The sequence below is a fragment of the Heterocephalus glaber genome, unplaced genomic scaffold (genome assembly GCF_053883595.1).
Source record: "Heterocephalus glaber isolate CG9 unplaced genomic scaffold, H.glaber_assembly_v1.0 deba00001608, whole genome shotgun sequence".
Classification (NCBI taxonomy): Eukaryota; Metazoa; Chordata; class Mammalia; order Rodentia; family Bathyergidae; genus Heterocephalus; species Heterocephalus glaber.
Genome location: NW_028258379.1, coordinates 39,430,621 through 39,453,487, shown reverse-complemented (window position 1 = coordinate 39,453,487; position 22,867 = coordinate 39,430,621). Strand labels below are relative to the sequence as shown.

General features: G+C 55.0%; 1 protein-coding gene across 6 annotated transcripts in view; it reads right to left on the bottom strand.

The window, feature by feature from the left end:
- Tecpr2 (tectonin beta-propeller repeat containing 2) overlaps positions 1-22,867 on the bottom strand; it is a 75,999-nt gene that overhangs the window by 28,602 nt on the left and 24,530 nt on the right. For 4 of the 6 annotated variants that reach the window (XR_015445181.1, XM_004836916.4, XM_004836917.4 and 1 more), the window contains exons 5-16: positions 20,886-21,043; positions 17,320-17,632; positions 14,834-14,966; positions 13,356-13,688; positions 11,712-12,691; positions 10,202-10,385; positions 7,541-7,714; positions 5,639-5,819; positions 4,328-4,469; positions 2,726-2,966; positions 1,944-2,033; positions 317-550 (exon numbers count right to left, since the gene is read on the bottom strand). Coding sequence is in view for 5 of the 6 variants with exons in the window: in XM_004836916.4 (XP_004836973.2) it covers positions 317-550; positions 1,944-2,033; positions 2,726-2,966; positions 4,328-4,469; positions 5,639-5,819; positions 7,541-7,714; positions 10,202-10,385; positions 11,712-12,691; positions 13,356-13,688; positions 14,834-14,966; positions 17,320-17,632; positions 20,886-21,043 (3,163 nt within the window). In the remaining variant the exon portion in view is untranslated. The remainder of the gene's footprint in view (positions 1-316; positions 551-1,943; positions 2,034-2,725; positions 2,967-4,327; positions 4,470-5,638; positions 5,820-7,540; positions 7,715-10,201; positions 10,386-11,711; positions 12,692-13,355; positions 13,689-14,833; positions 14,967-17,319; positions 17,633-20,885; positions 21,044-22,867) is intronic. The other 2 variants (XM_087195604.1, XM_004836921.4) reach the window with 1 other exon arrangement.

Sequence of the window (22,867 nt, the reverse complement as noted above, 5' to 3'; positions counted from 1 at the left end):
AGCCAGTCCTGAGGCTACCGAGTCTTCAGATTTAAAGATTTAAAGGTTACAGGGCTCTGTCCCACTCAGACGGACAGAGGCAGCTGCACTAGGGGTCCCTCATGCAACTCCTGGACAGCCGCAGATACCCCGGGTCCTGAAAACCCTGCAGGCCCCATGGCACGGGAAGGGAAGCTCCTTTAAGAGGAGGTGCATTTAGCCTGGGAGTGGCCATTCAGGCTCCAGAAATGCAGCCACTGACATCATGATCTTGAAAGTCGCCCATCTGTCAGGGACACCCTGACGCACCCCAGGGCAGTGTGACCCCATGCCCTACCTAGCTGGGAGAGGTCCAGCTTCGTCCAGTGCATGCCGGTGGGGCAGCTCTTGGACAGCGTGCGGATGAACACCTGCCCGAGGCTGTCCAGGGCCCACAGCGCATCCTGGCAGGCGGCGTAGGCGCACATCTCGGCGTCGGGCGGCAGCTGCACTGTGGATGGCCGGCATTGCACGCTCTGGGCGCTGACGCTGCACAGGTCCTTGCTGCTCTGGCACAGCCACAGGGAGCTCCCTGCGGAAGAGCACTGTTTGTCACGGCACCACCTGCACTGAGCTGCAGCAGCCTGTGCTTCAGGCAGACACCTGGCGTGGCCACAGACGCCAGCTGCTCCTCGCCAGTCCCCACATGGGGGCCCACGACCAAGCCAAGGCAGGGAAAGAAGTGGCAAGAGGGCTGGGGAGACGTCGTGAAGGCCACAGTGCTGGCTTGGTGACTCAACCTCCTACTTACGTCAGGCTGGGAGTTTTACACAGAGGCCTCAGGGAAGTCTTTGTGCAGAACCCTAAACTTCACCAAGAGGAAAGGACTGCTACTCTGTTCCTGGGGAAGCTGGGGTCGGCCCCTCCTTGGCAGGTCACACCACAGCGCCCCGTTGGCTGAGCACCAGGGCTGGCAGCAGGCTGCCGGAGAGAGCCTGCTCTTCCCATCCTCGCCTCAGAGTCCCCCTCTCCCGTCCCTTCACAACTTTAGTAGAATCCTCAGGGCTAGGAGGAGAATCATTTAAAACGCAAACAACCCTTGGGAACTTCAAACCCTGGTTACAGTATGTAATCCAAGACATTATCTCAAAATTGTGGCCAGATGCACTTTGGGATTTAAGCTTCTGCATGCCGAGTCCCTCAGGGGAAAGTCTGCCGAAGTGGAGGCAGTGAGATGCCTGCAGCACCCTGCCCGTCAGCACCACAGGGTGGGTCACACACAGAACGTGGCCTCCCGTCACTGCAAGGCAGGTGTCACTTCCAAATGCACCTGGGTGAATCTCAGGAAACAGCCAAGTACAGAGGTTCCTGGCAGAACTGTGGTCCAGATGAGCTATGGTTAAGTGAGCACTGTTCTGGGCATGTCCCGATTGCTGGGGACTGGCAGCTGAGCTAAGCAGGCTGCTTTCTCTCCTCACAGACTTCCCAGCATCACCTAGATTAACCTGCAGTGTGGTTCTAGGCGGAGGCTCCGGCCTCTTCCCAGCCAGGTCACCTAACATCCCACATCCCAGCTACTGGGGTGCCAGTACTGCCTCTTCTGACTGCAAAGCCCCGTCCTTGTCCTGAGGGGCTGTGGACTCTGCACAGGGGACAGTGGGGACTCAGGTGAGTCAGAGGCTGCCAGCAGCCAGCATAAGAATTCTCTGGGGCAAGTGGGAGGGTGCCCAAGAAGCTATGGCCCTGCAGTTGCCCCTGGAGGTCACGGTGGCTAGCAGTCCCTTCCTCCAGGGACACCCTGCCTCAGGGCAGCTCCACACCCCATCCTCGCCTACCCACTGCAGTGGCCCAGCCTGCAGGGCAGCTGGCCAGGGTGCTACCATGTCCCCCAGGCGGAGGGCTACACTGCCGTGTCCTGAAACCCACCAGGCCACAGGCAGTCCGCAGCCTGAATGTTCAACCCTACACAGCGAGCACGGACCAACCTTCCTTGGTGGGAGCCGCAGAAGCCAGCACAAAGGCCCATTTTGTCGCAGACGCTGTCCCCCGGGGAACGACATTACTCCAGTAGGTGCCTGGAGAGAATGACGAGGGAGGGTGAGTGAAGGGAAGAAAGCAATGGTAACACTTCAGAGTCTCGCTCCGGACCACAGCTGGCCTTTGGAGCCTGGCACAGCAGAGCTGGTGTCCCTCAGTAGGCGCGGCCTGTCACCCGCAGCTGCGGGCACCGTCTGCAGTGCACCGTGCAGGGCAGGGGCGGCTCCGGGGAACTCAGAAACCAGGGTTCCCTCACAGAAATAAACCCCAGCTCATTCTTGGACCTGGCCATGCCTTGCTTGTTCTACAGTGGCCATAATTTTCCCTCCAGGAAATGGGACTCTTTCTTCACACTGGGCTCTGTGGGCCTGGTGGATGTTTTGCACTTATATGTAAAATTATGACAAATAAGCTCCATTTGCTTTTCTTCTACCATAATTGGTTCCCACAGGAAGCTGACTATACATTCTCTAGATGCCAGGCCCAAGCCTCGGGAATGGCAGGTTAGAAAGGAAAAGGGAGCGAGAATGATCACGAAGCAGAGAATGTCCCCACTACAGGCGCTTCTGCCCACCAGCACGATGCGATCTTTTCAAGCCGAGATCTTGAAAGCACTCCTTTAAATGTTGAGTGAGGCCCTGGGTTTAATCCTGAACACTGCTAAAACTAAAATAAAATAATAAAACAAAGCTGTCCATAAGCCACGATGAAGTCAAAAACCTTCACCCACCTATGAGACTTCCCTTGGCGACATGGAACTCGTTCTTGCCTGAGGAGATCCAGACGCCGCTGCTGTTCACCCCCAGCAGGCTGGGCTGGCACTGAAGCTGCTGGGACCAGAATGCCATGCGCAGTTTGTCCGCCACCTTCTCCACGGGCGCTTGGGCCGCTGTGGCCACCGAGTGCGTGGCATGGATGATGGTCTGGAATAAGCTGCACTGGTCAAACACCACGTAGTCGGTGATGCTCACCTGCAGGGAGCAGATGAGCAGAGGCCTCTCGGTCAGCGAGGCAGGAAAGGCACTGCCACACCCACAGCCCTGGGTCTCCAGTGACAGAGCAACAGAGCGACCAAGCAAACGAAAGGCCACTGTCATAGAAGTCAGTAGTTCCATGCACAGACACTGCCTGCCTGGCCTGCGGAAGGACTCACAGGAGGGCCCAGAGGCTCCAGACCACAGCAGTCCTCCTGAGGTCTCCTCGGCCTGGGAGCCAGCGTGCGCTCCAGCAGCACTGCTGTATGGTAGGCAGCTCAGGCAGCTGGGTCCTTCCCCAGGACTGTGCTGCACATGTCACTCATCTAACCGGGTAGCGGACACAGCTGAGGCCACAGGCCACCTCTGTGACAGACTCGGTCCCCACACCCGGATGTGCAGGCTGGCAGAGAGGAGGCTTAGTAGTCAACCCAATGCTGGCCCCAGCACTACAGGGAGACCACTCTCAGGGGACTGAAATAACTGCTCCACATTCCTCAGGTGGCTGTCAACTTAAACCTCCCTGAAGTACAATGCCAAAATGGTGCCTAGTTTCTTCTTGATACAGAAACAGAACTTGGGGTATACGGGGTTATAAGTACACAGACGGGATTTTAAAGTCTCTTGTGTAACTTCACCAGATAATACCTGCGTGTCAATCAGAGATACTTATGTTTGATACAAGTGTTCATCGACACAACTTATTTTCTCAGATGCAGCACAACCAATGGAAGACAAACCTCAAAGAGGCAGGCCTGAGGAGACAAAAAACCTGGACTACAGAGACAGGAAACGGAAGACGTCGCGAAACTCACAGTAGTCAGAGCAACCCCAAGCCACTGTGGAGGTGAGCCACTAAGGTGACATTGGTGGGGAGAGGAATGCACATGCTCCTGGAAAACCCATCCAGGCCACTGGGTAGGACTAGGCCACACAGAACGAGCCTGTGGATGGTCCTGTCACACAGGGAATTCTCCTTTGTGGAGACACCCTCATGCGAGGCCTCTCAAGCACAGGGAGATGGGGAGATGTTACTGTGGGTTGGGTTTGCGAACCTAGAGTCTGTCCAGTCTCTTTAGAGCAGGCTGCTCAGAAGGAAACACCATCATCGCCAGAGGGCACTGGTACCCAGCCTGTATGACACAAGCCCAAGTACCACCACAGGAAATGCAAAGGCAGTCTGCACGGGCACGGTTTAGGCAAAGAAATCTCTGCAAGCTCCTTCCTATGAAAAGGCCTTAACTCTGAAAGTCTAACCCGGCACAGAGTGGACATGAGCACTGCTGATCGACTCAGTCCTTGAAGGAGGCAGAGGGGCAGAAAGGAGGACAGCGCCTCTGCAGGGGGCCGGCACCTACCTGCCACCAGTGGTCATCGTCTCCTTGCGGCTTCTTGGGCACCACGCCGGTCCTGAACCACAGCTTTCCCCGGATGTCCAGCGCCCAGAGGGTGTGCTGGTCCCCGAGAGTGATGCAGACAGGCTCCAGGGCTTGCTTTTCACTGGAAAAACCAGGAGAGCATGGAGTCAGCCCCAGTGTCACCCGCCAGTGTTGCTGGTGACTTGGCCAGAGAGGCTTGGCCGGCACTTGGGACCAGGCTGGCAAACACCAAGGAGGAGGCGTGGTCTAGTCACACTGCGGGGCAGTGTAGATGACCCAGGCGTGTGGCAGCTTGTCAAAGACTGAGTGCAGGCTGGGAAGGTGAGGACCGGTTCCAAGACAAAAGGAGGAGGTGCTGAAAGCATCCCGGCCCACACGTGAGCCCACCTCTCCACTGCCTCCTTCCCCAAGGAAGTGGCTGCACACTCCCCGCACACCAGGCTGTGCCAGGCAGCTGTCCCCAGGGAGACACTACCTCTGTTTGCCCTACTCCTGCCCTGTCCAGGCATCCTCAGTTTAGAGGCTCCATGTAGTACTCGGGCAGCTACCTCCCCACATGCTCCATGTCTTGCCCAGGACTCTCTGTACTCCCTGCACTGCCAGTTAGGAGGTACTCCCTAGCCCAGCAGTCTGTGAAGTAGGCTGAGTTTCAGCCATCCTGGTCCCCAAGCCCAGCGCGGGTCTCCCTGAAGGCTCAAGACTGCTACATTCAAACCAAGATCAAAATCATCCAGATCTGATTTTTCTAAGGACCTTTTTTTCCTTTGTACTGGGGATTGAACCCAGGCCCTTCACACTGAGCTACATTCCCAGCCCTTTTTATTTTGATACAGGGTCTCACTAAGTTGCCAAAGCTGGGCTCAAACTCATGATCTTCCTGCCTTAACCTCCCAGAGTGCTGGGATTACTGACAGGTGTCACTCCATCTGCCTAAAGACTAAATCTTAAAACGGTAGAAAGTAAACTAATAAATTACAGTTCAGATAACAATTCCAACTGAGTAGGATGAACACACAAAAAGTACCCACACCCAACCCATCTCAGACCCTGGATGGAACTCAGTGACTGAGCACAGGTGCTCTGAATGGAGGCCACTATGAGAAGGGTGACCGAAGCACTGGGGTTGCTCAAGGGCCCCACGGGCAGGCTGCAGGCAGAGGTGCCCCAGGGCCCCGGCCGGCTACAGGTCAGCTGGGTCACCTCGAGCGCTCTTCTCCCTTGGACCTCTGGGGCTGGAGGAGAGTCAAGGTGACTGCACGGGGAGGAGGAGCAGACAGGCCGGACGCATACCTGACGATGTCACATGTCCACTGCTCCCCCTCGGGGCAGAAGCTGCTCACGCCCTCGCGGTACAGCAGGGCCCTCTGCTCTGTCAGCGCCCACACCACGCAGTTCCGGGCAGCGATCTGGGCCAGCGGGTAGGGACAGTCAACCTTCCCAGCGCGGGCGCAGGGGCGATCCACGCTGAGGCCTGCGGCAAGGGAGGAGCCGAGACTGTCACGTCCTCCTCCCCTCCGGCACCAGTGCTTCCGGCTGTGTGTGTGTGATTTGTTATGTTCTTTCTCAAGGAGCGCCTTTTCTTTTTACAGTTCAGTCAACACAGAAAGGTTAGATTGCGCTTCACCATGAGGCCTGTCTAAGGCGCTCTCAGACACCGCAAACCAAAGGAACACAGTGCAGATGCCCTGCTGTCCTGGGGGTTGAGGCTCCGAGGGTGGACAGGGAAGCCCAGGCACAGAGTCACCCAGCCGCTGTGGGGCCTCCCCTCGCCTGCCCTTGTAGGGTCGGGTCCCACTGTGAATGCCAACTCCTGGCTTCTTGCTGGCACACTGCAAGGCTGTGGGTCCCAGGCCCCTGTCCAGGGCTCTTTCTCCTGCCACCTTTGGCCTCTCAGTAATGTGTCTGAATGAGCTCAAAAGCCACTCCGAAGGCAGAGGGCTGGCAAACCCTGTGTCCCACAGCCTCAGCCTGCCTGAGGCCTCTGCTGTATCACAGAGCACCCAGGGCACTCTCCATTAATGGGAGTCACCTGCAGGACCACACCCACCAGCACGCACTGGGGACTGAACCCCGGGCCTCTGACTGAGCTATATTCCAGCCCTACTTTATGTTTTCTTTATTTTGAGACAGGGTCTTGTTGGTCACTAAATTGCCCAGGCTGAATTCACACTTGCAATCCCCCTGCCTCAGCCTCCCAAGCTGGAGTTGAAGGCCTTCTTATTACACATCCTGGGGCGGGCCCCAGAGACTCCTGATAGCAGGCCTTGGAGGGCCTGGCTCGCCTGAAGCCATTCATCCTAGTGGGAGGGGACGCTCCTTATCCTGGGCCAACAGCATGCGCTCTCCTACATGCACATCCAGTGTCCTGGGCACTGGAGGTACAGGGGCTCGGGGTGCTCTCTTCACTTAAGGAAGACTCAGGACCCAAGGAGGACCCAAGAGCCTGGACCAGCACTTGGTTCACCAGGTGGCCGGGCTGCCCATTGCCCACTGAGCATACTGCAGGCTGGGCACAGGGGCAGAGGAGCAGGCATGCTCACTCTCCAGGGCCAGGCCCAATGGCAGCCACCAGAGACCTCAGCATGCGCCCTGTCAGCAGTACTGAATGGCGGAAGAGAGCACGGCACATAAACCTTGGGGCCCTGGCAGCCCAGGCAGGACTCCTGCCCTGTCCTTCCCAGCGAGGACGGATACACACAAACATGGACGTTCATTACAGCTTATTTCTTAAATAAACAAGTCCCACTGTGCCACTTCTAGCAGCTAAAGGTTTCCCTAAGGGTGGTTTCCCTAAGGGTAGTTTCCCAGGACAAGTTAACTGCCATCGAGAACAAATTACTTCTCATTTTTTCCGACCCACATGTAAATGTGTACCCGGGAGCTGGGCTTTGACCCAGCTGAAGAAAACCCAGTCACCTGGGGAAAGGGCTCTGAGGGCCCTTCTGTCATCCTCACCTGCACCGCTGGACATTGAAGGGTGTGTGACGTTCAGTGCTGAGCCACGAGGAGAAGGAGGTTCTGCTCTGCACCCTACTAAAAGGTCCTAGGGATTCTTACTCTAAATTTGGTCCAGCCCCAATCTGCACCAGCAGCAGAGAGCTGCTAATAATTCCACATACTCATTCTAGAAATGTTTTACTGAAATCATCTCGAGCCTCTGAAGCGAGTGCCTGTGAGTGTGGTGCTTCTCACCTGTCTGCAGGTACACGTCACCATTGGTCCTGATGATCCAGGCCGTGTCGTCGCTCAGGGACACGAACACGGCCTGGGGCAGTGCTTCATACCAGTGCCGCTTGCCCTTGATGGTAACTTTCCCACACGCGAAAGCACGGTTGGACTTCTGCTCGATCTTCCAGAGCAGGGCTCCTGGGGAAACAAACCTTCACTCACTGCAGGACAAGCGTCAGAGTTGCTGTACAGAGACCTGCATCCTGTGCAAGAGATTTCCAAACACACCTGCTGCTTCCACGCCAGCGGGGGCAGAGGTCTGAGCTTCCGCCACCACCCACGCTGTTCGGGGTCAGTGCCACTCACCTCGGCACCCTCCAAGCCCCATCGCTGCCTCACAGGACTGAGCCAAGGCTGGAGGTCCGAAGAGGTATGCTGCACCTGGGCTGCCACATCGCCCACTCTCACAGCAGGGGCACAAGAAGAGCAGTGGCATTAAAGGTCTGAAGAGTTGTTTTGGTTTTTTGAGACAAGGTCTTGCTATTCAGGCTGGCCTGAACTCACAGGATCCTCCTGCCTTAACTTCCGGAGTGCTGAGATTACAGGCTACACCCTGCTACAGGCGAGGGTCTAAACAACATGCTGTTGTACAGCTAGCACCCAGGGAGCATCTGAGGGAGGGCTTCCTTCCAGGAACCAAAGGGAAGGGCTACATCTGGGCCAGCCAAAGGCAGAGATGCACAAAAGGGACACACCTGGGAGTTTTTCACGCAGAAAGGGATTCTGACCAACAGATGAAGAAGGAAGTCAGAGGACACAGCAGGTGGTAGGTGTGGCCCAGGCCCAGATGGGAGGGCGAAGCAGCAGCAGACGACCCAGGGTGAGCAGGGGCGGCCTAGACAGTCTGTCAGGCTGCTGTGCCCAGGGCACCCCTGAATGTCACAGGGCTCTGGTGCCCCTGGAAGCTGATCAGGACACTGAGCTCAGGCAGAGATCTCCACCCAGGGCAGCAGGAGCACACAGTGCTTACTACAACCAGGAGAGCACCAGCTTCTGAATGGCTGGGGGACAAAGCCACAGGTGATAGCAAAGACAGGAAAACTCAATCCAAGATGCCAGCTAATAGGTGGACTGCTACCTCAGCCAGTCTCGTGAGAAAAGTAGCTTTCAAGCAAGCAGTGAAAGCAAGCAGAATAGTGCAGAACCAACTAGTGACAGGGAAGAGGGTGATTAAGGGCCATTCACAGTGGAGTTAGAGAGGACGGATCCAAGCGCAGACTCAGATCCCGCCAGCTTCTGTGCTTGTGTCCTCACAAGGAACTGTGTTCTCAAGGTCCAACACACATGGAAACACACACATACGTGCACGTGCACACACACACACACACACACACACACGCACACACACACGCTTCTGGTCTACTTGCCCCGCCACCCTGGAAAAAAGAAAAGCGGCCAGCACTAAGGAAAAGCAATCTGGGCATGGTGACACACACCCGTGACCCCAAAACTCTGACAGGCTGAGGCAGGAGGATTAAAAGTCTGAGTGCCAGAAGAGGCAGAAGTGCTTTCTACACTCTACAATAAGCTGAGTGTGTTGTATGAAGAGTACAGTACTCATACTGCAGGATTTAAATACCACTTGATAATGAGGTTTTGTGGGGAAGCTATGCAATTGTACAATGGAATCACATTTGAAAGGATGCCTTGTCCAGTAGTTCAGTGTTTTATGTACTATATCATAATGTCCTAATAAATCTTTTTTTATAAAAAACACCTTAAAAACTTAGTGAGACCTTGTCTCAAAATAAGAGAGGTGGTGGCACCACGCCTGCCTCACAAGCACAAGGTCCTAGTTCAATCCCCGGTACCAAAAATAAATAAATAAATAAATAAATAAATAAATAAATAAATAAATAAATAAATAAATAAGAGAGGTGAAGGGAGGGCAGGGGAAGGGAAAAAAATAAGAACCAAGATACATCATGTAAAGGTACAAGATCCCAGTGATGAATGTGACTGTATTGTATCCCTAAACTGTACCAATAAACTTAATGAAAAAAAAAATAGAGGCCTGGGGGTATAGCTCGCTGGTGGGGTGCCTGGGTTTGATCCCCAGGACTATTAAAAAGAAACTAAAAGAGAAAGGAAGGCAGGCAGAGACGGACAGAAGGATGGAGGGATGGAGGGAAGGAGGGCGAGGAAAGAAAATAAAGACCGAAGGAGCAAATGCAGATTTGGACAGAAAAGGAGGGGTTTCAGGAAGTATTGCTGCGACCCCTGAAGCACTTAATGACGCTGTGCTCAGGAAGAGTGTTCCCTTCCGCATCTGGGCATACATCAGTCACCCAGAGCCCGCAGCTCATTGAAGGCTTTCTAGAAGGGAAGCTGAGCCATTGGAGTGCACCCCGCATGTGCCCAGGCCAGGCCTCCTGAGTTCAGCAGCTCCAGAGACAACAACAAACAGAAGTACATTTTTAGAAAAGCAGAGTACGTTAGTATCACTAAAGACCCTCACTATTCAAACTATCATATGGTTTACAGAAATACCTTCATGTGCTCTCACAATTAATAAAATCTCCAAACTCTAACTGAATAGCTGTGATCCTCCTAAGTGGGGTGGAAGGGAGCGACTCTGGCACCTTGGGCTCCATCCCAGATCCCAGTGCCCGACTGGAGGCCCACCTGAAGGCGACACCGCCACCTGCTGGACAGTGTCTTCGAACTTCTGCCAGCGCAGCCCGGCCCCCGGCAGCGCGCTGCAGAACAGGCCACCCTTGTAGTCCAGGCACCAGACGTACTTCTCAGAGACTGCCAGGCTGAGGATGCCGTAGCCAGGGCCGGAGTAGCCCATCCAGCTCTCTGCAAACTGACAGAACAAGGATGCAGCGTGAGCCCGACGAGGGGGACAGGGCTGTGCTTGTGGTACTGTCACCCCAAAAGCCAGCAGTGGGAACAACTGGCTGAAAGGGTCTGGCGGAGCCACACAGGCTCATCCCGAACTTGGCCCTGCTCAGAGCCTGCTGGCCGGCACTGCTGGCTCCCAGGAAGACCTGTGACCTGCCACGCTCTGACATCCTTCCTGCACAACTCTCAGCGCCACAGGCCAAGGACCTGGCTCTCTCGACCTGGCTCCGAGCCCCGAGTGCAGGCCTACATGGCTACCTTCAGCGCTGTGGCACAGACAGAGCCTGGGCAGCGGCTGGGAGCCAGGGGAAGAGCAGTGTGGGCCAGAAGCCCATTTGCCAAGTGAGCAGCAGCATGGTGGACTTTGGAGGCCCCATGGGTGGAACAGGCTCTGGGCCTGCTCTGATCTCCACTCTCCATGGGGCCTGTGGACTCACGGACCTGCTGTGCCTCTGTCCCCCTTGGGAAGTGGTCAAGGGCCCCCGGTTTTGCCTTAGAAGAAGCATGCTGGCCTCCTGACATGCACAGCACATCCCTGCACACGGCGAAGCGGACAGGCTGCGCTGTCAGCACCAGGCACCCCGTAGCCGTGTGGGGAAAGAAAAGGTGTAGTTTGGAAACCAAGTGCATCTCACTGTAACAACATACTACAGAGAGCAAGCACCTTTAGAAAATTATTCTCTAACATAAAACGTCCCCACACAGTCAGTAACCCCTCCTTGTTCCCCGGTCTGGGCACACACGGGGACTGGCCACCGTAGGGTCATGGTGGGGCAGCAGCTGTCACAGCCGCAGGTCCCGGCACCATCTCCATCCACCACACCAGGTACCCTGCCCAGGGGCGCACAGCAAGGTGCTGCCTTGCACCACAGCGGCCACTGAGTGGGGCCAGTAGCTCAGGAGCCTGCTCTGGAAATCCCCCCAACCCAGACTTCAGAAGGTCTTTGGCCTGCCAGTTGGCAACAGGAGTATGAATGCTTTCTATACAAAGGGAAATAATCGGTCTTGCCAAGAAATCTTTAAGAACAAGAGAAGTGTGCCAGGCAACAGGGCAAGCCTATAATCCCAGCAACTCAGGGAGGCTGAGGCAGGAGGATCACAACTTTGAGTCCTGTCTGCACAATTTAGCAAGACCCTGTCTCAAAATAAAAAATGAAAAGAGCAGCGGATGTCGCTCAATGATAGAGCACCCCTGAGTCCAACCCCAAGTACTGCCCAAAAAAAGAAGGCAGAAAAGGACAGTGAGCCTTGGTTGTTATGGACCCCGCCCGACCATCCCACCACTCACCTGATCCGACTTGAGCAGGGTGGGGTCGTCTGTCCCTGGCTGGCTCAGGTCCTGCAGGGAGCAACCCGCTCTGAGCTCTGTCACACTAGTCTCTGAGGAGGAAGACGGCAGTCCGTGGGCGTAGATGTCCTCCTCATCGCTGGATGTCAAGCCTGGGTCCTGGGAAGGCGGCTCGAGCCAAGGCTCGTGGGTGCTGACCGCCGAGGAGGTCATCAGGGGAGTCACCAGGGTCCCCTCGCCACCCCTGTCACCTTTGGAAGTGGCCATTTCCTTCTCCCCTGTGTCACTGTCAGAGACAGCAGGCCAGGGGTCTGCGCTGAGGTGGTCGGGGCCATCCTGTTCTTTGCTGGCCCGCTCCGTGCCCTCTATAGTCAGGATCTCTGACAGCCACTGTGCTGCCGCTGGGGCGCAGCTGGAGCTGGGAGTCGCCATGAGCAAGTCCAGGAGCGGGGGTTCTGGAGAGGGGCTCTGGGGGCCCTTGGCCTCCACGTCCTCCCCTTCGGGGGTCTGGACAGAGCTGGCCTGGCCTGGGCAGAGCACTCGCCCGGGGCTGGGCTCAGTGTTCACAGGAACAGGATGTTCTTTGTGTCCTTGGTCACTTCCACCTTCCACACCGTCCCTTGGGAGCAAGGGCAACATCAACACCCCAGGGAGCGGCGCCAGCTTGCACGCAAGGTGACACTGTGGAAGTTCAGTGGCAACGTCGTCTTCATCCAGTACATCAGGGACAGATTCAGGCACCTCCAGGACACTAAACGTTTCAGCATCATTATTTTCCAGCAAGACACCATTCACCTCGCTGCCTCCAAGGCTGGTTTCCCGGTCGGGTGACTCCGTGCTCAGCTGGTCCACACTGCTGCCCAGGATACTTGAGGCCACCGACAGCTGGTCTATGCTCAGAGACCTTGGGCTGCCACCAGGGAGCTCAGAGCAGGGAGTCAGCTCCAGGGAGCTGGGACCAGCATCACTGCTTCTACCTTCTAATTCAAAAGGAGAACACTCAGGGAGAGCCGACTACAGAACAGCCAGAGACAACCAGAAACAAAGTTTTCCTCCAGGAAAAAATACTTTAAATTAAAGAATAAGCCTCTTAAGTAATAACAGTCCTGATTTGGAGATGTTCCATAGGACAGAAGGATCATGAGGTGAGGGAAGGGGCAGAGAGCAGGCCAGGCTTACAACACCATTAAGTGCTAGAGGGTCTGGTCACGGGCTCCTGGCATGCGGTCCTGACCTCAGCCACAGGCCCAACAGGCACGAAAAGAGGTGCAGGGTTTAAGAGGTCCATGTCAAGCCCAAGACTGGTGACAGACTGGTGCTAATGTGAAATGTCCCAGCCACACCGGCATCAATCTCCCTCCCCCTGGGCCACGGCCCGCCTCGGGCTGCAGAATCTCGGGCCTAGAACATGGTCCCCAGGGAGAAGCCAACATCTTAACTAAACAGTGAAAACAAAACCCGGCCCCCGGTGTGGACACTCGCACCTTCCAGAGCTGCCTTGTCCACGTATGCATGTGTGTGCTCTTGTGTGCACGCATGTTTTCTGCCAGCATATGGAACATCCTGCGGGGAGGCTCCCCAGGGAGGCCGTCGCTGCCTTTCCTGAGCCTGCAGACATGCGTGCCCACCCAGGGACAGACATACCTGGCTTCTTCTTCCTCCTCCTCCTCTTCACCCTGATGGGCTTCACGACCAGCTCCTGCTCGAAGTCCTCCAAGCTGATGGCACTAAATCTCTGTTGGGTGGGCTGGCCACCCTTGCTGGGCTCCGGGGCGGCTGGGGGCTCAGGCGGCAACAGGCTGGAGCCGCTGTCGGTGGAGGCGAGTGAGCTGCTCCTGCTCCGGGGCTCGCTGGCTGCCGAGCTGGCCAGGGAGGAGCCTCTGAGCTTCGTCTCCAAGGCAGCCACCCCTGGGGGCTTCTCCGGACACTGAGCATGGACATGTTCGGGACGTCTCACCACCTCCAGGCCATCCCTTGCTGAGAGAGAAGATTCCGGTAAACACTGCTGCCTGAGAGGGTTTGCTGCCTAGGAACCAGCCTCTGGCCTGAGGAACCAGGCAGCTCTGCATCCACAGGCACCCAGGGTATGCAGAATGACAGGCGACTGCACATGGCTCTGTTCAAAAGGAAGCTCGTGTACTAGAAGGAAGCTCGCTACACTACTGCCACTTTCTCCTGAGCCAGCAGTAAGGGAAACCCACCAAGTACGTGGCATTTCTTACTTCAACTCACAAATTCTTCTTTTTTGTGTACCAGGGATCGAACTCAGGACCTGGCACTTGTGCAGCAGGTGGCAGCACCTCTGAGCTAAATCCCAGCCTCACAAATTCTTCATCTTAAAAAAGTCTGTACTATTTAACTATATATCATACTTAGACCATGCCCTGAATGTACCTTAGTTTGACTCAGAGGACATTTGAAAAATACATGTGCACTGATAACCAAGATTCCTGAAGTTCAGGGCAGGATGTCATCTCCCGATGGAACGAACTCCACATAGAGAAGGAGCTGCAGGTCAGTGCCAGCATGCACACAAAGCAAAGCCCGGGCAGCAGAACACAGGTCCCTACACCTGACCCAAGACCCAGAGTGGCGAGTGTCCCCCTCAGGGGGCCCACGCCTCAGACCGGCCCTCAGCACCAGCCGCTCTCGTTACTCGGCATCTGCTGGGTGCCAGGCACCAATGTCCCCCAGGGTCATTCGTTATGCACAAGGAGTGGGAGCTACTCAGGGTGACTTGTTAGAGACAGCACAATCTCATGGTCTAGAGCCACACAGCCTGAGATGGCAGCCATCCGCCATGGGCAGCTATTTACACTCAGATTAGTTACAAGTACACAAAATGTAAACTTCAGGCGCTCAGTGACCCTCCCCACCTGCGAGGTGGGGCAGACTTGGAGCAGTGCTCGCTGCACGGAGTCCTAGACAGCAGTGGCCTCGAGCCTCTCCTGTAAGCCACACGGTCCCCAGCACTGAAATCTGGGACTATGTGAATTACCGACAAAAATATGCGCTTGAAGTTGCCACAGCTGAGCCAGCAAAATCATGAGAAGCCCAACTCCAAACTGCAGAGCGCCACTCTGCCCTTCAGGTGCACGGCACACTTTAAAATCATTACAAACCTACTGACGCTAGTCCTTCAGGCCTGCTCGAAATTCTAATGATGTTCCTATCTCCCTTCAAGAAGAAGATTTCATTTTCTGTGCAGGAAACAGACACAATATCACCAGATCCTTCCAAACCAGCAATGGTGGCCTGTCAAGACAGATAAATAAATAAAAATTTCAAAATTAGGTAACAGTAACAGTTTAAAGCATAAAAAAGCACGTGTAAGAACCCAAACGAGTCAAATGACAGCTACCACTTTGTTATGACAACTGTCTGGGAAAAAAAATTTTTAAGGTGCTGGGAATTGAACCCAAGAGTGCTCTACCACTGAGCTACATCCCCAGCCCTTTTTATTCAGAGACAAGGTCTCCCTAGGTTGCCCAGGCTGGACTGTGACTTGTGATGGCCACTGTTTCAGCCTCCCGGGTAGCTGGGATTAGAGGTGCGTGTCACTGCGCCCAGCTCTGAAGATTGGGCCCTTTTTTTCGGTACAGTGGATTGAACTCAGTCTTTGCTCTGAGCCATATACTCAGCCCTTTTCTGAGACAAGGTCTTGCTAAGCTCCCCAGGCTGGGCTCAAACTTGCCATCTTTCTGCTTCAGCCTCCCAGAGTGCTGAGATTAAGGCCTGTGCCACCATGCCCAGCTGAAAACTCTTAAAGAGTAACTCAACCCCAAGTCAGGTGCTACCCGACAGACGTACACCTTAGCAGTCAGGGGCCGGGACCAGGTGGGCAGAGCTTCTCTCCATGCCTCAGCCGCTCAGCTGCCCACTCCTGTGACCTGGATCTCATCCTCTTAGCAAGGGCCCTCTGCCACTGGTGGCTGCCTGTCTGTCACCTGTCTGCCTCCTGCCTGGCAGGGCTTCACATGCACTGATGGTGCCAGTCCAAGCCCAGGCCATTCCTCCATGTCCCATGTGTCCGGCACATGCTTTTCTCTCTGCTCAGATTCCACTCCAGTCCTGGGAGACTTCCAGTTTGACTCAGACACCACCTCCTCAGGTCGTGACTCTGGACAGTTGTTGCTTTTCAGCCAACAGTCCAAGTAATAGACTGGTTGGCTGTGTAAGATAAGGGGCCTATCCCCCCTGCTAATTTTCAGGCAGCCCAGCAGATGGCTGGAAGCAGGACCTTGGCTTCTGAGAGGGGGGAGGCGCAGACCTGCTCCGGGCCATCCTATCTCAGCCCTGCCTGGGAATGAAGTTAATTATGCCTACGGGCAAAGCTCAGGCTAAGTGCTCAGGTGACAAGGGCTGGTATGAGATTACCGACTATCCTGATGCCACTAATTAATGAGCTAGCGCCAAAGGAGCCCGGGGAAGGAAGAGAAGTTACCCATAATTGGCAAAGAGAACAAAACTGCCTTCCGAAACATCCCTCATCGAAGACATGAACGAAGAGCTAGGAGGTGACCCCCTTCCCCAATACCACCACCCCATTTCACTGGTCAGGAAGCCAAGCTCAGGCGGGCGAGGGTCTGCAGGGCAAGAGGCTTGAGGGTCAGTTTTTTACCAAACCAGCATCACCAGGCTGGGTTGATGGCCACCATTAAGGGGTGCTGATGGGGAGCAGATGACTTCATTTCTGCTGACTGCACCTGGTGAGAAAGCCCTTCACTTCCCCCAGCGTGGCTCTGCCGTCCTGCGGGGTCACAGTGGAGCTCACAGGATCTGCCAACCTGGAGTGTGGGTGACTTCTGGGAGTGAGGCAGGCAAAAGCTTTGCTCTTAGGAAAAGAAGAAACTGAAAGAACTGCTGTGTTTAATGCCCTAAACTGTCTCTGTGATCTTTTACCATCTTGATCCAAACAGAAATTGTTTCCCTCCATGATTTAATAATGCTAGAAAGTGACCTCATAGGTCATTAAGTTGAAAAGAAAAACCCTGGCAGAATAACAGGACTTCATGAGGGTAAGAACAAGGGTAAAAGAGAGGACAGGTGGAGGGAGACCCTGCCCTGCCTGGGGACAGTCCCGCTTGAGTTTGCACTGCATGCTACACTGTGGTTTGGGATCAGGGAAGGCCCAGCCCAGGGCTGTCACTCAGTAGTGGAACGTGTGCTTAGGCAGTACCACAAGGCCCTGGGTTCCGTTCCAAGCACTGGGAAAACAAAGAAAAAAGAAGGAACACGGCCCAGACAGCCTATAAGGAATGAGTTTAACTTGGTACTTCACACAAAACCTACACATCATTCTTTCTTTTTTTTTTTTTTTTTTGGTACCGGGGATTGAACTCTGAACCTTGCGCTTGCGAGCCAGGCGGTGGAACCACTGAGCTACAGCCCCAGCCCTACACATCATTTCTTGGCAGGATAAACGTGAGAGTGAATTTCAAAAGCAAATTATTTTTTCAAATCCACAAAAATGACCAAACAAATCTTCGTTCCATTCCCTGGACCAGCACAAAGGTCAGGGTTGGCACTGGGGTCAGGTCTGTTCCCCAGGGACCAGAGGCGGGACATGCTCCCTGGGCAGACCCCCAACACCTACGCCACCACACACCTGGCTCACAGTGTCCAGAAGGTAGATGCTGTACTCGTTCCAGCTCAGCACCCAGCCCTCCCGGAAGAAGCAGGACACCAGCCCAAGGTGCTTCTCGGGCGAGCCGCAGCCCCCCCTGTCCTCGGGCTCCACACGAGGGTACAGCTCGAAGGGCGTGACCCCGCCCGCAAAGACGTCCTTCAGGATGAAGGTGGCTTGCACAGTGCCGTGCGCATCAGCCTTCCACAGCCGCAGCCCAGGCCGGGACGCATACAGGGTGAGGTCGCTCTGCTTGCACAGTCCTGGTATAAAACAAGCACCAAATTTCCCAGTACTAAAATCAGGAGAAAAAAGAAAGAAAAAACCAGGCATGGACTGATTTATAGTAACGTAGCTGCCAACCCCTGCTAGTAACAACAAGAATCTGGATAACTGCCCCCTCTTTCCTGCTGCTTAATTTCTGGTCAACTGGCCACACCGCCATCCCGTGCCCATGGAAGCCCTGCCGGGCAGTGCGCAACCCGAGTGGAGGAGGCCTGCTGCAGCCCCGTGCCTCCCTCCTCCGGGCCCATCAGCACACTCCCGAGGCAGCATCCCAGCCCAGCCCGCTCTCCGCTCTCTGCTCTCTGCTCTGCCCTCCAGGCTGACTGCCATGGCCACCCCAGTGTGCTGAATCATGGCAATGTCTGCACTGCTGCCTCTCAGCGCTTCCCCAAAGCTGCCAGAGCTTCCTCTCTGGTCCCCGGGCTTGGTCTCTTTTTCAATTTAAAATTATGAAATATCTGGGCTGGGGATTTAGCTCAGTGGTTTCACTGCTTGCTGTGCAACCGCAAGGATCTGAGTTCGATCCCCAGTACCAAAAAAAAAATTATGAAATATCTGACATGTGCAAAAGAATATATGTAACAGAAGTTACAAAGCCTAGCGGGATGCCTGGGCATGCACCCATCCCCCGCGTAGGAAGTGAGTCCTCCGCCACACTTCCCACCCACCTGGCCACTGCGCCCAGGCTGAACTGCTGTGTGCTGCTTCTTGCTCTTGCTACTCGCTTAGTCACATTTCTACACATCCCTAGACACTGTGCAATTTAGTACCATCTTTCACTTTCTAAAAGAGAGAGTGACACCATTTGTATACTTCTGCAAGTTGCTTTCTCCATTTAACACTGTTTTTAAGATTTATCCTTGATAAAAAGAAGCTGGAGCACTTGCTCGCTGGCACTGCTGGATCATATTCCACAGCATATTTACCCTCATCAAAGGCATCTGAGATGCAGCCTCCCTCTGTGGTTGCAGGGCTCAGGTGGGGACTGAGCATGTCCCCACCCCTCCCTGTTAGTCGTGGCTGTTTTTTCACTATTTTGAACAATGTGCCATGAGTGCCCTGGCACATATGTCCTAGCACATGGGCGTTAGGGGCAGCCAAGGATATTTCCAGAGTGGAACTGCTGGTTTTCAACCAAGAGCATATTCAACAATTCCAGGCTTTCTTCCAACCCCACACCCCAGGAAATCTGGGTCTCAGGTCGGGTCCCACATCTGTGTCAACGCTCCAGCGTCCGCCAGAGTTCCAAAGGAAGAGGTTCAGTGGACCCTGGCCCTCGCTGACTCCTTCTCTAACCGTGTGTCAGACCCTCGAAGGCAGGAAGAGCACTGTTAGAGTGAGACCCGCCACTGAAGAGCTACCCATCAGGTTCACCTCCCGGTCTGTGAATGTGCCGGGGACCCCAGCTCAGGGCGGAAGTGAGGATGGGAGGGAAATGCAGGGACAGCACAGCAAGTGGCACTGGCGCCCACCCATCACTCCGCAGGAGCCGCCCGGCCCCAGACCGGACCGTCAGAGGCTCAGAGGCTCAGAGGCTGAGAGGCCCGCTCCTATGGCACCCAGCAGCCCCACAGGCCCACCAGGAGTTGGGCAGGCATAGGTGGGGACCTCTCTGCCTGTCGCTATCTTCCTAGGCGGCAGTGCCTCAGTGACTAAATCCCTCTAGATAAGTCCAAGGAGGACATCGCCTATCAAGTTCAGCTCGGGAGCAAAGATCACCAGGCCACCCTACAAGGCATTATTCTGTCCTGGTTGTTTTGCAGTACGAGCGGAGCGACGAGACTCAGGAGTGGTCTACCACCGAGCTCCACCCCTAGCCCTTTTTAGAGTTTATTTTGGAGGGGTTCTTGCCAGGTCGCCAGGCTGGGCTCCAATTTGCAGTCCTCCTGCCCCAGCCCGAGTGCTGGGACTGTTTACAGGTGAGTCCCAGCCCGTCCGGCCCCAGAGGAGGTGACCCTGCAGCTTCAGGGACTGATGGCTGCCTTCAGGGGCTCGCTCAGGAGGGGACAGGAGAGGACTCCACACAGGGCCACAGGGATTCTGAGGCAGCTCAGCACCTTTCCCTCCTGCCTTCCAGGCATGCCAATTTCTGCCTGGTGATGTTTTTCCAGTACTAGGAACCGAGCCCAGGGTCTTCGCACTGAGATACATTCCCAGCCATTTTTCAGTCTAAGATAGGGTCTTGCCAAGTTGTCTAGGCTGGGCTGGGACCTGTGCTCTTCCTGCCTCAGCCTCCCAGAGTGCTGGGATTGTAAGTGGATGCCACAATGCCTGGCTTGGTGACCCAATTTTTAGATTTCTTCCTTTTTATAAGCCCTCTTACATTCTAGTCACTTCTGTCGAGGTCTGCTTGCCTTACATAACTGTAAGGGTGCCTGGCACACTGGACACTTAGGCTGAGGAAGGCCTGACCACGCCATGCCCAGGAGAGGTTCCCCGAATTTCCCAGGACACCGCGCCAGAGGCCCGGAGGCGGGGTCTGAGGAGCGACGCTGGGTGTGGCCCTGGGTAAAAGTAACCGGCTCTGCTCTCGCCCATGCTGCCACCCAGCAGACACAGCGAGGCAAGGCACTGCCAGGCGGGCCAGGCAGTAAGGCCTGGGGAGTCGACCTGCTCCACTCGGCATCCTGACCGACAGGGAGACTGCGGTCACAGACTGCTGACAACTCAGTGAGGCATTGTAGGCCACAGAAGCAGGGGGAGGTGACCTCTCTAAGGGCTGAGGACTCATGCAGAAGGAAGAATAAAGCACTGTGATGCTGTCCAGCACATCACATGGGGACAGCAGGGACACCCTGGTGAGCTCACCCCCTTCCCTCCCCTGGCACCACCAGCCCAAGGCTTCGCCACACTGGCCCTCTCCCTGCTCCCCGTGCTTTGGCCCAGTGCTGCCTGCCCCATCCATGAGGCCTAGCAGGGAGGACAGGGACGGGAGCCCTCGGCCCCCACCAGCCTCGGCCTCACCTGTGCCAGTCATGGCTCCCCACCCTTCCCACTCCTGCTCCTTCTGTCTCCCTTCCCCACCGTCCCCAGCAGGCTGGTGGTAGAGGGCGACAGCGGTATTCCGGGCACTGTGGAGGGGTCTGCCTGGGAGTGACACAGGTACAGGCCCCAGAGAGGACCACTGCACCTGTGGGTCCCAACGGCTCCTCACCACGGGAGCAGCCGTGGCCTGCAGCTGGCACACGGGAGGTCAAGGGGGCCTTCCAGCTGCTCGGTCCCACAGCCCGGGCCGGAGCGAGCTGAGTACGCGCACAACTCACCTCTTCCTTGCTTGTGTCCCGATCTGCCGGACAGACCTCTCCTCGGTGTAGAAGAGAAGACTCCTCTGCAGGGTGGACACAAGCAGCACCTTCTGGCTGTAATCCAGCTGCACGATGGACGCCGGCTCCTCCAGCACCAGGAGCGAGTTGCAGAGCCCCTGCAGAGACCGGAAGCTGCCTGTGAGCTGCCTGCTTTCCTTCGCCAGGCTCAGGTGAGCCCATGGCAGGATATTTGGGAGCCCCCACCACGCTACTTCAGGTTTCACAAGGGTCAGTTAATGGTGTGAGTCACTTCCCTTAAAATGGTCTCAGTAAATAGTTCAAAGAACCCATAAGATCTAAACCGAAACATGTCACGCCATGCATGCTGCTTATTCTACTATAAAACCCAGTGAAAGGGGACTTTCTACCAATTACTGTGACAGTGATCAGCTCTCCTGCTACTGTCCCCAACACAATGCATGCAAGGCCATCCGAGCTCATGGTCATCCTGCTAGATGAAAGGGGCACAGGACAGGGGAAGCTAGGGAGAAGTCAACCCGGCACTAAATACATAAGGCGGTATAAGCACAAAACAACCACCATGCATAAGGTGAATTCTAGCAGGCATTTTACTACTGACACAAACTAGTTTTCATGGCATCAAACACTGGCTTCTGTAAATCACTCTTCCCCTGAAGTAGTTTTTTTGACTAAGAAATATTCCTGCAATCCAGGCATGGTGGTGGAAGCGTGTAATCCCAGAACTTTGGGAGGCTGAGGCAGGAGGACTGCAAGTTTGAGCCCAGCTTGGGTGACCTAGCAACTTAGTGAGATTCTATCCCAAAATAAAAAATAAAAAATAAAAAAGTACTGGAGATGTACACAGAGAGAAGGCCCCGGCTCCAATCCTCAGTACAAGAAGAGGGCTGCAATATTTGGGGGCTAGGGGAGACTGTGGACAGATTTATTGGCAAAATTTACAGACAGTAAAGTTCCTCATTTTCAGGTATACGACTCTACGGTTTCTGACAAACGTGTAGTTACATAACCACCACTGCACTCGTGACGAGAAAGCTGAGCCCCCAGAGGAGGTTGAAGGAAGCTGTCCTTCCCCATGAAGCTCTTCAGAAAGCAGCTTTTCCATTTTTAACACAGCTCGCGATGAGCTGAGACTGCATTTTACAGCAATGGGCAACATGCTCATCTGCTGCAGCCTCCTTTGGTGCCCAGGTTCTGGTACTTCCCAGTGCTCACAGCCAGCTGCTTCCTCTCGGGAGCGGCGGGCAGGCACGGTGGGGAGGGATCCTGATGCCCCACCTGCCTGCAGGTCCGAGGCCCTCTCTAGGCAACACCAGGCTAGAATTATTTTCATAATCACCCTAAGATGCTGTCTGCCCTTTGTGCCAATGGGGCAGGGGCTAGAGCGGCACCATGCCCTTCACACCACCCCCCTGCATGGTAAAACTGGGCTTCAATGAAGAATCCTCTGATGCAAAGAAACGTGACCTCACTGAGTCTCCACCCTCAGGACAGAGATTCTGCTGTGATGTGATACACCGGGACGCATACATGCAGCCCTGCAGCGTGCTGAGCCATACTAGTTTTCTTGAGGAAAAGCCCCGAGCCTCCCTGCAGCTGGGAGGCGAGCCAGCTGCCTTCTTCACAGAGCACCATTTTGACTTGAAATACTGTAATTATTCAAACTTGGGTATCTGGCAGACATTTAAGAAAAGGCGAGCCTATCTTTTGAGGAAAACAAATAGTACTTGTTATTTCCAAGTGAGGATAAAGTCTTGAAACATCTTTCTGTCTTGTGAACTGGACAAAGTGGATGGTAATGTGTAAAATACAGGATCCCTGGGCATGGTAGCACACCACGCTTGTGGGAGACTGAGGCAGGAAGATCGCTGTGAGTTTGAGCCAGCCTGGGCTACACAGTGAGTTCAAGGGCAGCCTGGAATACATACCGAGACCCTGTCTCAAAAAGCCAAACACAAAAA